Source organism: Bubalus kerabau, chromosome 2 (genome assembly GCF_029407905.1).
Source record: "Bubalus kerabau isolate K-KA32 ecotype Philippines breed swamp buffalo chromosome 2, PCC_UOA_SB_1v2, whole genome shotgun sequence".
Lineage (NCBI taxonomy): Eukaryota > Metazoa > Chordata > Mammalia > Artiodactyla > Bovidae > Bubalus > Bubalus kerabau.
In genome coordinates, this window is record NC_073625.1 from 203,747,105 (window position 1) to 203,762,974 (window position 15,870).

At 42.2% G+C, this 15,870-nt stretch overlaps 1 protein-coding gene across 1 annotated transcript; it reads right to left on the reverse strand.

Moving 5' to 3' along the window:
- Positions 1–444: 444 nt before the first annotated feature.
- On the reverse strand, positions 445–14,818 carry LOC129644373 (zinc finger protein 596-like). The gene is given in 9 exon segments (XM_055570035.1): positions 445–1,964; positions 1,967–3,142; positions 3,611–3,702; positions 4,473–4,568; positions 5,761–5,887; positions 7,815–7,897; positions 9,581–9,799; positions 11,728–11,812; positions 14,423–14,818. Coding segments are annotated over 6 exon segments (1,533 nt in total). The 5' UTR covers positions 7,827–7,897; positions 9,581–9,799; positions 11,728–11,812; positions 14,423–14,818; the 3' UTR covers positions 445–1,934.
- Between the last annotated feature and the right edge of the window lie 1,052 nt (positions 14,819–15,870).

Genomic DNA, 15,870 nt, shown 5'->3' on the forward strand with positions numbered 1-15,870 from the left:
AAGATGTATTTTCAATTCCCAAGAGTGACCAGTTAAGGCTGATCTGCCTTAGAGAGCTCAGATGAGAAGAGCAGGAGTCAGGAGTGCTTCTTAGGAAGCATCTTCTCTTTTGGTTGGTGTGTTCTCTTCCTAAAGTGTCCTTTTTCCCCAGGGCCTGCTAATCTCTCTCCTGTATCTTGCCTCACACATCTGCTCAGTCACTCATGGCCTTCCCTGAGCCCTCGTCCATCTCAAGATACACTCTTTTCATAAGGAATTCTTAGTGGCCATTTCCGAGCAGAATGATTTATCTGCAGATGTCTAAGTTTTCCTCTACTTTGGGCAAGTTGGAGTTCATTTGCTGATTCAAACTAGGCTGTATTCATATTTTGATACAGTTTGGCAAGCTTTGTTGTTAGTCGCCAAGTTGTGTCAAGACTCTTTGGGACCCCATGGACTGCAGCATGCCAGGTTTCCTGTCTCCTCACCATCTCCTGGAGTTGGCCCAAGTTCATGTCCATCGAATCGGTAAGCTACCCCCTGCCTAAAGCTTATTCTCATCCACAACCAGGAGGTGGGCTTTTCACTCAGCTTTAAACAGGACTTTACACTACATTACTTTTTATGCATGTGAAAAGATGATATGGTTTTCCTCTTTCCATGTCACTGATGACTGAATAAAATTTATTAATGCATTTTATTTGACATGTAAATTAACTTTCCTACTTGACCAATTTTTCATGTAACTTCACATACTGTTTTATATTCTGTAGTTTTATTGTGCACACACACATACATACATGAACACGGGCACTCTGATTCATCTTATATTTTTTATACAATAAAATAAAATACAAATCTTTCCTTCATCTTATCTCCCTTTATTTTGGAATGCTTCCTCTATTTGATCACTATAAGGTATTTTCTGCACTTTAGTCCGGGTGTTATATTGTATGACATATTTACAAATGTTACATATCCTCTTGATGAACTCAGTTTTGAATTAGTCCGTCTGATGTAAACATGGCTACCTCTGCTCTTATGATTTCCATTTATGTGGAGTATGTTTTCCATCCCTTCGAGTCCATATGTATGTCCCAGAAAAACATGGGATAAATTAATTACAAACATCTGTGTTCTCAGTTTTGCCACCTGTGAAACATAGGTAATAGACATGTTCAAATGGGTACCAAGGCCCAGGCCTTCTCGTTACCCTGGCGGAAGGAAGCTCCACCTTCCCCTCTCTGAGCCTTCTGTTTGTGTATGGAAGGGGCTGGAACTCCTGGGTCTCACTCCCAGTTGGGGATCTGTGGATTCATGGCTGTTGACAGGGCAACATGGGCAAGATCAGGGGACCATGGCTGCTTCTGCTCTCCCTGCTTTCTGGGTGTTTCATGCATCACTAGGAGGGGCAGCACTTTTGTCATTACATGAATTAGTTTATGTACGGCAAGCATTCCAGAAGGGGACACTCCAAATGCCTTCCATATTTTTCATGTCCTAGTTTGTTTCCACTAGCAGTTGCCTGACACCAAATCTTCAGATGCGTGCCAAGAGTGGTGCTAAGTTAAACAAGTGCACAGTGGTTACAGGTCTAGTTTCTCTCCTCTGTGGTTTACTTATTTAAAGGATAACTTATAACCAAAGGTATTTCTACACTAATTACAGATATAGTATTGGAACTTCTCTGAAATGTGATTTATCCATTTAACAGTTACAGCTGAGGATGAAGATTCCTCCACATTCATTCCATTTACAGTTTGTTCTCCCATGAGTCCACTGCTAAAGGTTTTGTTACACAGGTGACATACATATGGATTCTGCCTACTGCGCATTAACTCTAGTTAATTAATAAGGATGATAAAGACTCTTATACATTGAAAATAAACATAGTATTTCTTCATTGTGTGAGTCCTCAAGAGTGTTTATACTTTGAAGGTATGGGTGGTGAATCTTCATTTATTACCTTTATAGCATGAGTTCTCTCGTGTTGTCTGAGGTTAAAATATTTACTGAAGGCTTTTCCACATAGGTAACATTTATATGGTTTCTCTCCAGTGTGAATTCTCTTATGCAATCTAAAGTTATAACTCCTATTGAAGGCTTTACCACATATATTGCATTCATATGGTTTCTCACCAGTGTGAGTTCTTTCATGTCGTCTAAGGACAGAAGAGTGATTGAAGGTTTTTCCACATAGGTGACATTCATATGGTTTCTCTCCAGTGTGAGTTCTTTGGTGTCGTTTAAGGACAGAAGAATCAGTGAAGGCTTTCCAACACAGGTGACATTCATATGGCTTCTCTCCAGTGTGAGTTCTCTCATGTCGTCTAAGGACAGAAGATTCAGTGAAGGCTTTTCCACATAGATGGCATTCATATGGCTTCTCTCCAGTGTGAGTTCTCTCATGTTTTCTAAGGTGAGAACAATGAGTGAAGGCCTTCCCACATAGATGACATCCATACGGTTTCTCTCCGTTGTGAGTTCTCTCATGTTGTCTAAGGTAAGAAGTTTTACTGAAAGTCTTCCCACACAGGTGGCATCCATATGGTTTCTCCCCAAAGTGAGTTCTCTCATGTTTTCTAAGGTCAGAACAATGAGCAAAGGCTTTCCCACACAGATGACATTCATTTGGTTTCTCTTTGGTGTGAATCACCTCATGTCGCCTAAGATTATAACTTTTACTGAAGGCTTTGCCACACAGATGACATCCATATAATTTCTCTCCAGTGTGAATTCTTTCATGTTTTCTAAGGTCAGAACAATGAGTGAAAGATTTTCCACAAAGATGACATCCATGTGGTTTCACTCCAGTGTGAATCATCTCATGTCGTCTAAGGTTAGAACTTTTACCGAAGGCTTTCCTACATACATGACATTCAAATGTTTTCTCTCCAGTCTGAGTATTATTGTGTTGTCTATGGGCAGAACTTTGAATAAAGGTATTCCTTTTTTGATGACATTCATATGATTTACTTCTAGAACGAATCTGCTTCTGTATATTAAAGGATGGCAAGTGACTGATGGCTTTTCCAACATCTTGGCTAATAAAGGGTTTCTTTCCCACTTGAGGTATTACATACTGAGTCAATGGTAAGATTTCAGTAAATTTTTCTCTGAAATTGTTGCATTCCAAAGGATCCTCTTGAGCGTGAGACCACTGCTTTTTGAAATGAAATGAGAGATTGTTACAAGTTTGCCCAATTTATTCATTCCTTCCTTTCTCTACATATAAATTCTAGGGTAATCATTCAGTGATGGACTTCAGTTAAAATTGCTTCTATATTTTTAATATTTACATAAACATGAGGTATTACTCTCTTGCAAGCATAGATTTACCTTTTGTAATATCCCAACTGCAGAGATACCTATTTAATTTTAAAGACATTATTATGTTTCAGCATTTAGGAATATAATCCATAATTACATAACTGTTTATGAGACTATAAACTGTTTATAGTTCTGACTATCGGTTAATCTTTTCTTCCTTAAAACCAGACTAACTAAAATTTTCTCCTGTGGAAGTCCATGATCCCAACTTTAGTTAAATCAGGTACGTATGCCAAATTTCCAACTTATTCAAGTCCCAGGTCTTCATCTGGAGGAACATGTTTACGCCTGTGAAGCTTACCATTGCACTAACTAGACGTGCGTCCTTCTTGCAGATATGCTGCACAGATAACATTTCCTGTTTTTTCGGACCATCTTTTCTATCTGAAATGACTAGAAAAAAAATAAATTACTATAATGGTATCAGTGGAAGTAAAATGTTGAAGTGACTCAATACTCATTTGTGTCTGTTTCAAATACTGACACACAGATGGGACAGAATGTCAAACTAGGGAATACTCTAAAGAGAGAAGAAACACGCAACAACTGTCATTCTCAGGACTGAATTATGAGGAAGATAAAACGAATATGGCAAGTTGGGGAAGAAAAGAGAAGATCCTATTCATAGAACAGGACCACGAAAAGGGACGTTTTGTGAATGTTTATTAATTCCAGTGGGTACACAAATTTCACCTTGTGTAAAGCCAAGGACAATGGCAGAAAGCCTTGTGAATAGAAAATTGATGCCTTCAATGTATGATAACATCTGAAAAATGTTTCCCCGTGACACTGTCTAAATTTTAAAAACAGCCTACAGTGCAGGAGACCCCAGTTCGATCCTTGGGTCAGAAAGATCCCCTGAAGAAGGGATAGGCTACCCAATAGTTTTCTTGGGCTTCCCTGGTGGCTCAGACAGTAAAGAATTCACCTGCAATGTGGAAGACCTGGGTTCGATTCCTGGGTTGGGAAGATTCCCTGGAGAAGGGATCGGCTACCCACTCCAGTATTCTTGCCTGGAGAATTCCATGGACAGAGGAGCTTTACAGTCCATGGGGCCACAAAGAGTCAGACACGACTGAGCAACTTTCACTTGATTTCTTAGGGCCTATTCACTCACTGACCAGGCTCCTCCTCCTATTGAAGTACAGGTTCTTGGAGCTCACCTGGACTCTGACCTTGCAGGAAGCCTAACCCTTCTCTTGAAAGTTGCTCTCCTTGCTCCAAATGGGAAATCACATCTGATTTGTAAAGCTGATTACCTGTTTGTAGGAGAAAGATATGTGGATTTTGAGTTCCATGCTCGTAACAGTGCATGATCACAGAGCAGACTAATGAGGAAGAATACAGTAACCTCTAAAGGTCAGAACAGAGAAGAGTATGTTGAAAACAACACGTACAGGCTTTGACTGGCAAAATGATAACTCTTCAACTTGTTCCCAAAGACATTAATGACCTATCACCACTAATGCCCATGCCCAAGTTCAAAGACAGATTATGGAATCTGCAATATTTTCATTTCACAGTGCTTTAATATTATATACCCAAAGAATCCAATACATACAACTTCCACCAGAAAAATCTAAGTTCTATGTGGAAAACAATATATCTATTATTTTTAACACTGTGATCTGATCAAACCACAGTCCTTGCTGTAAAATAAATTTTAAGAAATCAACACATTTATTTACCCATACAAAAATAGTGAGTTCCCACCACTGCTTGAGCATCAGAGACTGAGTAGCAACAAAGACTCAAAGTTGTGTAAGGAAGATTACATTGTAGTGGGATTGACAAACTATATATAAGTAGTGAAATGAGTGAAAGTCACTCAGTCATGCGGAGAAGGCACTGGCACCCCACTCCAGTACTCTTGCCTGGAAAATCCCATGGATGGAGGAGCCTGGTAGGCTGCAGTTCATGGGGTCGCTAAGAGTCAGACACGACTGAGCGACTTCACTTTCACTTTTCACTTTCATGCTTTGGAAAAGGAAATGGCAACCCACTCCAGTGTTCTTGCCTGGAGAATCCCAGGGATGGGGGAGCCTGCTGGGTTGCCGTCTCTGGGGTCGTACAGAGTCGGACCCGATTGAAGCGACTTAGCAGCAGCAGCAGCAGCACTCAGTCATGTCTGACTCTTTGTGACCCCATGGACTATACAGTACATGGAATTCTCCAGGCCAGAATACTGGAGTGGGTAGCCTTTCCCTTCTCCAGGGGATATTCCCAACTCAGGGATCAAACCCAGGTCTCCTGCATTGCAGGCGGATTACTTACCAGGGGAACCACCAGGGAAGCCCCCAAAAATATAGGAATTAAAGAAAATTTTGATAAGGTAGTTGCAAGAGTTATGCTAAAGAGTTAAAACAGAATCTGGAGTGAGAAATGGGAAAGTTTTCCTCCATCCTTGTTGAATGAATACATACACCAATCATTAAAGAGTAACTGACTAACCAACTGAGACCAGATGACTGATGTTCTCCAGCATCACATCTCTGAACAGCATTCTCTGGGAGGTGTCCAGGAGGGCCCACTCTTCCTGGGTGAAGTCCACAGCTACATCTTCGAAGGTCACTGATTCCTAAAACATCACAGAAATCGTTTTAGACACGGCCATCTCTGCCAGGGGAGGACAGTACAGGTATAAGGCACTAAGGAAGTGGCAGCCGAGTGTACAGAATCTCAAACAGTACTTTGGGTCCAATCAAATCATTCTCATTGTTGACATGAACCTCTGACTTTCAGCAAACCTACGAAGACACATAAACTTTGAATACAGAAAACTTCATTATAAAAAGACAATATAAGTCTTTTGTTACTAATCTCCATGGTGTAACAAACCGTGGAGATTTCCCAATAGATTTGTAATTACAACTTCCAAATCATGATTATAAAATTTCCACTTGAAAACTGAACAGTCTTCAATTCAATTTCAAGTAAATCTAAGAATCATCACAAGGGATGACATATCCATGATATGCCCCTTTTAAAACACGACTGTGGTTAGATTATTGCTCTACATGCCCTCAGTTTCTTCATCAGTGAAATGGTTTTTAATAATCTGTCATCAGTTCTGAAAGATCTAATGACTTAATGTGTGAAGTGCTATCTAGCAGCCATTTCTTAAATATAACTTTTAGGTTTATTATTCAGGAAATGGCAGAGAATATTGAAGCAACATCCAGAATTCTGCCTAACTGATTAGCATTCATACAGGTCGTGGGATCAGCAGGTATAACATTTCATCTTACAAAGCTGAGGTGTTTGCTATTAAGGGTAAATGAGTCAGCAGCTCACACCACAGGTCTGAGACTTCTGCAGAGGACAGTCTTATCCCAACCTTCCTATGTCTGAGGTCTCCCTTTCTTAATTATCCTGGGATCTCCAAATATCAGTTTTATTGTCTCTTTTGTTTCTTTGTCTTGTCTCTCTACTCAAGTACATCTGAAGCCACCTGATTGCTCTGGCCTCTTTCATTCATGGAAAACTTCCTCAGGGCTTAAAGTAGTACTCTACCTCCTATATTCTTTCTTCTGAATCACAGCTCAAATTAAGAAAACACTACTCTCTATACACTGTTTCCAGTTATGAAATGTGAAAAAGCAGAAATTACAAAGAGGTAAAAATTTATGACTTGGGACATTGGTAATAATGAAAATTTAGTTTTCTTTTTTAGAAGATTTTGAAAAGCACAAATATATTTTATCAAAATTTTAAGAAGTTTAAATTTGAAAAAATGTAAGTTAATGACTCCTCATTGCCTTCTCTTGCATAATCATTTGTTTTCTCTTAGCACTAGTCAGCACTCCCTTAGTACCTAACACTGGCCTCACCAATGTCATCTGTGGAAACATCTGTCTCTCCAGTGGGTGGGTTGCAATGTTTTCCTTCTTACTCATCTCCATTGCCTGTATTCACCTTAATCCTAAGCCCATCACAGTTAATAAAATGGTTAACGACAATCTTTTTTTTTTTGCCAAGTGGGCCATGGGCTGCATGAAGAAAAGAAAACCTCTCTTATCTCTTCTTGAATACATGGCATTAATAAAGACTGGAATATCTTACTATAATGTTGGGAAGGAATGACCATTTGATGAGTCCTTGACCCAACATGACCATTCCAGAATTCTGGGGAACTTAACTGAAGCTCAGATCCTTGAACAACCTCTCAAGTGCTCTTAGAACATGTGTGCCTGTAGGAGAATTATGTCCATACACTGGCAATAGGGCTTCCCAGAAGGCTCAGTGGTGAAGAATCCGTTTGCTAATGAGGGAGACTCGGGTTGGACCCCTGGGTCAGGAGGATCCCCTGGAGAAGGAAATGGCAACCCACTCCAGAATTCTTGCCTGGGAAATCCCATGGACAGAGGAGACTGGTGGGCTACGGTCCATGGGGTTCCAAAGAGCTGGACAAAACTGAGCATATACCCCACCACCAGCAATGGCAATAGAGATTAGAAAGCAATTTCTACTGCCAATTTCAGTAGAAAGAGTAATTTCCTACTCACCTGAGATTCCATTGTAACTAGTTCAGCTGCCAACTGTCTTCTGGGTTTTCACTTACACACAGTCCAAGCAACAGGAAGCAGAGCTGAGGAAGAAGAAAAAAGTCATGAGACTCTTAGCTGTCTGCAATCTCCATATTCACTTGTCATGAAGCCCCAACCCTTCACCTGGAAGTAGCTCCCAGGACAACCAAAAGAAACATGCAGTGTGCTCCACGAAAAATACGGGTAGAGCTCTCCTAGGATCAAAAGTAAGAAGGCATGGCTATTGTTCTTAGTAAAGAAGGCATAAAAGTGAACGTCACTCAGTCATGTTCGACTCTGCGACTCCATGGACTATACAGTCCATGGAATTCTCCAGGCCAGAATACTGGAGTGGGTAGCCTAGCCCTTCTCCAGCAGATTTCCCTGACCCAGGAATCAAACTGGAGTCTCCTGCATTACAGGTGGATTCTTTACCAACTGAGCTATCAGGGAAGCCCAAAGAAGGTATAAACACCCTCAGTTTAGAGTAGAATGTGGACACCACTGAGTTTGGTATGCTAATTCACTCACGATGTTCAGAAGTGTCCAGTTCCCTCCTAATTCCAAATCACAGGGATCAATGACTCATGCCACGTGCGTCTCCACCTTGAGTAACAACCATGAACTTCTCAGGTTTAATTATTCTTACTTTGTGCACTAGCAGTTTCTCCAGCTCCATTTCACCCCTCTAGTACCTTGAAACATCCCTGCTTTTCTCAGCCCCTCATACACTCATCTGGAATCACTCTGTCTCTTCCAAGAATTTCCAGCAACACTCACTTTTAGATTTCTTCTGCACTTAGTAGTGAACTAAGAGAATTAAGAATATATTTTGACAGGGTTAATTATTTTAGGTACTTATTTTATTTGGAGGAATCAACGGCACCTACTTGCAATGTGTGTGTGTGCTCAGTCATGTCCAATTCTTTGTGACTCCATGATCTGAAGCCTGCCAGGCTCCTCTGTCCATGGGATTCTCCAGGCAAGAATATTGGAGTGGGTTACCACTTCCTTCTCCAGGGGACCTTCCTGACCCAGGGACTGAACCCAAATCTGTTGTGTCTTCTGCCTTGGCAGGCGGTTCTTTACCGCTGTGCCACATGGGAAGTCAAGCTCTTTTGGGGAACATACTTTCCCTAACTTTCTCTTAGTCTACAGTCTTCAGAGTAATCTTGTCACTCTAACTCTGTATCACTTACCAAGGACTTCTCAAATGATACTGTTGGAAGATCTCAAGACTCCACCCTACCTCCTTCATTTTTCTCTGTTTATGTGCATTGCCCACGTATGCCTACATATTTACACAGTTGCTTTGATTCCTTCCATTACTTTTTCTAAATTGAAAGTGACAAAACTCATGTTTGAATTCCATTTCTGAGCTTACCTTTTTTTCCCCCCAAAACTAATATATACTAGAAATGAACTACATCTCAGTACATCATCTCCCACTCTCCCCAAATATTACTCTTTACCTAGTCTCTAATCTTTTCAATAGCTCCACCAGACATCCAAGGGTTAACATGTTAGATGCTGTCTCAGAACATCACAAATACAGTTCAGCACTGCTATTACTTCTACACTGTTCACTAGCATCCTTCATTCCCACTTGAATACATAAACACAACTTGCTACCCCATACTTATTTCCTTCAATCTGTTTGCGTGTCAGGTCCTCAGAGATCCCTTCATTGAATTCCTACCAAAATGAATACTTTACTCTTGGTGAACACGGTCTCCAGTACTCACCAGAACCAAACAGACGGAAAACCCAGTAAAGCCAAATATTCACTGAGGACACCGCCACAACATCCCAGAGTTCAGAGCATCTTTCTCTTTCCAGAAAATGCATCATTTTGATGAATTCTCTTTTAATGCTGTTGATAATCTCATCAGTGTTTTAATCAAAAGGACAGCATCTGACTAAGTGGGTCCCAATCAAGATAAAATCAGGAAATTAGGCAGACCCTGTAGATGAAATTAAGGACAACAAATTGTATTCTTTAGTTCTTGCATCCCCTAAAAGTCTCAAAAGGAAACTTTATGCCTTTTCTCAGACTTCAGTGTTTTATGATTTTGGTTGTTCTGGGCAGCACTGAGAATCTGCAGCAAATGAATCCTTCCTCCTCTTTAGTTTTATTTGCAAGAGGATCTGTAATCTAACAACAATATTCACAGACTGAGGACAGAAGAGTGGTGACTCTACATAAGTGTAAATATTTATGCTGAGTAAATATCTATCCAAAGAAAATATCTTTCATTTTTACTCCCAAGCAAGAAAAAGCTCATACAGTATACATCTCTTCAAGTCAGATCTAGTTGTTATCCTAATAACTGAAAAACTCTGCAATCCACAAAATTTAAGGATTTCCAGAATAAATGATTAGTTTCAGGACTGATTTTTATTGTACACAGAATTTGTTTAATTTTTTAAATTGTAAAATAAAACATACACATAACATTTATCATCTTAGTCATTTTTAAGTGTATAGTTCAGTGGTGTCAAATACATTCACAGTGTTGTACAACCATCTTCAATGCTCTTCATCTTGTAAAACTGAAACGCTGCACCCACTAAACAACCACTCCCCATTCCCCTCTCCTCCCAATGCCTAGAAACCACCATTCTACTTTCTGTCTCTAAATAGGACTTTGGTTTTTTTGGGTGTGCCAAAATAGAAGTAAGAAGTATCCTAGAAATCAGTGCAGGTGCTTGAGTCAGAACCCAGAAAAGAGAGGAAAAAAGATGAAATTAAAAAATGGTACCAAAGAGCTGAAATTGTAATGATTTTTGGAAGATATGATTTCAAACTAAAAAAATATATGTAAGAATCCATTTTAACTATCATACTTAATAATACTTTTTAAAGTGGACAAATCCAACCCTAATGTACTGAAATCAATGTTTCCTATTTAGTAACAATAGTTTAAAACCTAAGTAAACACATGAAAGCCAGTCTCTATGTATAACAGCAAAATATTATGACTCTAACTTCAAATACATTTGCAAACTCATGCAAAGAAATTTTAAAACTTTTTAAGGACATAAATGTGACATGAACAAAGTCTGCCAAACCAAATTCTTAGACTAGAGGACATGGTGACAAAAAAATCTGTGACTGCAGAAATGGGGTGCAACTCAAATTTAAAAGTCATATGCAGAATCTGAAAAATAACGTGTATATGTATGTATAACTGAACCAATTTGCTGTACATATAAAACAAAATTGTAAATCAAGTATACCCCTCAAAAATCATATGCAATATTTCACATAAAAAACGAGAAACATCCAAAAAGTTGATTTTTGTCTCAGTTTTGATTTGGGATGAGGATATAGCCAAAATAACTGTGAAAAGAAAAAAAAAAAAAAACCTGGAGATCAGTCAAGTTACATTTGAACCTATATTATTTGAAACTTTAAAATAGTTCAAATTAAATAGCTGAAATGAACAATATTAAACAATATATTGGGACTAAATGAACATAATATTTTATACTATGAAACAGGTGACACCTTACGAAGGGAAAAAAAGCAAAGGCCATGATTTGGTTTCACTGCATCAACATTATCAAAGTGTCTGTGTGTATGTAACTAAACCATAAATTAGAAAAATAAGTAGGAAAATTCATTCTATATATACATGTCTATAAAGAATAACCTTTATTCAGTCTCTTAAATCATTAGTAAAATGGAAATTAGGAACAAAGAGTTGTCATTTTATCCAAATCTACAATTATACACACATATTTAAAATGAATCCTGGTTAAGGTACGAGGGGACAGACAGATGAGGATTTCCTGGCAACTGTGTACTTTGTGTAGGGAGAATGGTGCCAAAACCTATTACAAAATGAAATGTACCATCTATTGGCTCAGCAACGAAACCACAACTTACCCAAAGAGGAGGAACACTCAGTATCTGCAGACAAATCAATTCTTTACAAATCCATGAACACCAACATCTCCCTGGGACAGGTGTGCTGTGAACAATGTTAAAATCCTCTATTAGACATTTTGGGTTTATTGTGTTTTTAAACAATTACAGAATAAAATATACTACATGATGTGGATGAAATGCCACCTTAATTTGTCATGGCTAAGTCTCTAATTACAGGCCAAATAAAAAGATTTATGTTGTTAAGCTTCAGCTACATTGTACAACCAGGTAGAACACTTTCCCCCTCTCCACAATTTTCTTTCATCTTGGTCTACATCCACCTCTTGTGCCTATGCAGTCCCAACTGGCAATCCTATTGACTGCATGGTGTCCAGTTCCTGTTTCTAGTCAATGTCTGGGCATGCAGCATTGCTCGTGATGACCCCCCAAATGGAAGCATGTCCCAAGTCCCATGTCACTGGGTGACAGTGAGATAGAATTGGTCTGGAGATAGGAGAGGCCATAGATGAGTGAGGAAACATCTTAGGCAGGACATCTGAGAGTCAGATTTTAGCAAGTCCTGAGAACAGCATTACAGGAAAGAGAGGGCAGATCAATCAACAGATAATATGAGCTTTCCCTGATAAAGATTTACTCCTGACTCCTCATCTTTCCCCTACTCTGAGTGTCTTGCTCAGGCCAGAAGTCACTCTTTAGTGTTGGGAATGTGCCATTCATGTCTTCAAATAACTTCTCCCCTTTCTGGCCACAACCACACATGTAGGGGAGAAATTCAACATTTGGAAAAAATGGTCCTCTGCGTCTGCTGAACTATTAGGGAACAGGGCCAATAAACTCCTACATGGGCATCAACAGCTAAGTTTCTCTGCCCCTCTATGCTGTAAAGCCCACACATCACACAGCAGATATGGGAAGGTGAGTTGGTACAACCCTCCCTTTCAAGTCAATCCTCACAGTGTCTTCCAGCACCTGCTGAGCACAGCATCACCAGATAAGGATGGGAAGAGGTCTCCTCCTCTCCTGTTGCTGAGCTTCCTAGGCTCTTTTTCACTCTCTAACATCCAAAGTAGATCACCCTTTCTCCTCCAAGTTCTCTTTCCTGAACCAAGTGCCACATCCTCCTTGGAGAAATACCTCTGTTCTGTGCTTAGTTTAAAAACTCTTGATCTTTCCCTACCAGTTGCCTTTTGACTATGCGAGAATGTGTCCTGGGGCATGTGGAAAGACACAGGAACAGGAAAGAGGAACCATGACTGGCCTCACAGGCATGGGGTGGTCCAGGATCATTCTCACTCCTGCCCCTAAAGATTCCAGATCTCATTTCATTTTCCTGAGCAAGGGCAAGTTGTCTTTCATGGTTGTAATCATCTTGATTAAAACCATTTAATTTCTATTTTCCACAATAGATATCAAAATACACAATTCTATGAATATATAAAAAGTATAACATTAAGAACACTTTTAAATAACGGCATTGGGAAACACAAACGTTCAGGTATGGAAATAGCTCTGAGTAATGTACTCATCATGAACAAATGAGATCTGTGAGAACAAGTTCTAGAATCATCCAGCCTATCATTCAATATTTGCAAAACAAACAAAAAAATAAAAGAAATTTGAAGAGAGTATATACTTAGTTGAAAACTGTAGATCACAGACCAATAAATTAAAAACTCACATACAGAAGAAAGAATGCTGTTGAACACTGGACCACTTGTTTAAACTACCTGGTACTGACTTTTAAGACAAAAATCATTAATATCCCTACCAACTGCACACCGAAATAGTGTACAAATTATTTACTAAGCACCAGAGAATACTTTTAGTACACAATAATGACAAGAAAAGGACCGAGGTCTCATGATTTGAATCTGACACAAAACACTTAAAGTAATTTGGAAAATTTTAGAGGATGAGACGGTTGGATGGCATCACCGACTCAATGGACATGAGTTTGAGTCCACTCCGGGAGTTGGTGATGGACAGGGAGGCCTGGCCTGCTGCAGTCCATGGGGTCCAAAGTCGGAGACGACTTAGCAACTGAACTGAACTGAATGAATTTGGAACCTATCCTTCTACTTTCCCCAACTGCTACTGCGAGTCAAAGTCCCCGCCTCCATTCTGTCCTTGGCCATCTCCGTATTGATCTCCTTTTTGTCTGTTTTCATGTACCATAATGCCTCTTACGGCTTCCCTGGTGGCTTAGCTGGTCAAGAATCTGCTTGCAATGACGGCGACCTGGGTTCGATCCCTGGGTTGGGAAGATCCCCTGGAGAAGGGAAAGGTTACCCACTCCAGTATTCTGGCCTGGAGAATCCCATGGACTACAGTCCATGGGGTCGCAGAGAGTCGGGACACGACTGAGCGACTTTCACACCTCACACACAATGCTACTTTTTCAGTCACTTTCCTTTTTTACCGGTATTTTGTCTCTCCAGTCCCACTGCACCCACCTCCCTCCCTCCTCTATTTTGCTTCTCAAGTCTTCACTCTCCTTTACTCCTTCCTTCAGTCTCGGCCTGCCCGCCCCACTCGACACCCATGGAATGGAACCAAGATGCTCCGCCCAGGAGGACACTGTCCCATGAGGGAGCGGTACCCGTGCCGGCAAAGGACAGGACTTGGGACAGCAGGTCACGGGGCGTCACTGGACAGGGCCGATGCCCTCCCCCGGGGGGCTCAGGAGCCTTACTGAGGCGGTGACCGCCGAGGGGAGCGAGTGGCGGGCCGGGCCGCTTCTGGAGAAGACGGGGGTCTGCGGATTCCTGGAGCCGCCGGAGGGCGCGGAGTCCCGTGCGGCCCCGAGAGGCACAGAGGGCGAGAGCGCACGTTGCGAGTGGGGACCTGACACGGCGCGGGTCGGGGCGGGACCCCGTGAAGAGACCACAGGCCGGAAGATCGGACCAGGATGGCCTCGGATCCGGAAATGGATGCGACTCGAACCCGGCAGCGGAGCTCCGGGCTTCGCGAGTGTCAGGGAGCCCCGGGCCAGCGGCGCGAGGGCGGGTCTGTGACGTCGGCAGGGACTCGGGCCCCGGGGTGAAGCAAGGGGTGGGGCGGGGCCGAAGAGCGCGAGAAGCGTCCAGGACCGCACCCACCGAGGGGCCCTCTGCTCCCGACACCCGCTTCCGGGTCCGCGGCACTTACGTGCGGGGGGGCGTGGCCGCAGGGGCAGTGGGGCCGCGGTCGGGCGGAGCCTCGGAAGGCCTCGCCCAGGATGGGCGTGCCCTGAGCGCGGTGGGCGGCTGGAGCGGCGTGGGGCGTGCCGTCGCGGTGGACTTTGTGGGCGCGGCCGGAGACTCCCCCTGCCCTGCCCTCCGCCGGTTCCCGCCCGGCCGGTGCGGGCTCACACATCTCAGTCTCAGCCTTTGGCTGTGCGGGCGCTGGGGCTGCTTCCTCCTGGCTTCGGGATAAGTGTTTTGAGCAACTCCAGGTCGGAGCTGACAGTTGTGAGGCCTTTCCTAGTGAATTCTGGGATGTTTCCCTGTTACCGTGTGGAAAACGGGTTAAGTTGAAATCACCTCTCGCTCCTGGAGACTCCTGTCAGGACTGGGCCTCCGGCGGGGACCTGGCTGGGCCCAGCTGGGCCCTGCGGTTCCTGCCCTCCCTGCGCTGGAAGTGGGCTGCGCTGGCGATGGAAACCAAAAAGAACAGGGTTTCCCTTTCTGTCCCCATTCACCAGGGAGTTAGCACGAGCCCTGAGCTCACCACCGGGGACTTCATGTCATGTCCATGACAGTGTGGACAATCTCCTAATTCAAGTCATTGATTTATAAATATATTGTATTTTCACATTGACCTTATCTATATTCCCACGGCTATCTGAAATAATGTTCAGTTCAGTCGCTCAGTTGTGTCCGACTCTTTGCGACCCCATGGACTGCAGTACGCCAGGCTTCCCTGTCCATCACCAACTCTGGGAGCTTGCTCAAACTCTTGTCCATTGAGTCGGTGATGCCATCCAGCCATCTCATCCTTTGTCGTCCCCTTCTCCTCCTGCCTTCAATCTTTCCCAGGATCAGGGTCTTTTCCAGTGAGTCGGTTCTTTGCATCAGGTGACCAAAGTATTGGAGCTTCAGCTTCAACATCAGTCCTTCCAATGAATGTTCAGGACTGATTTCCTTTAGGATTGGTTGGATC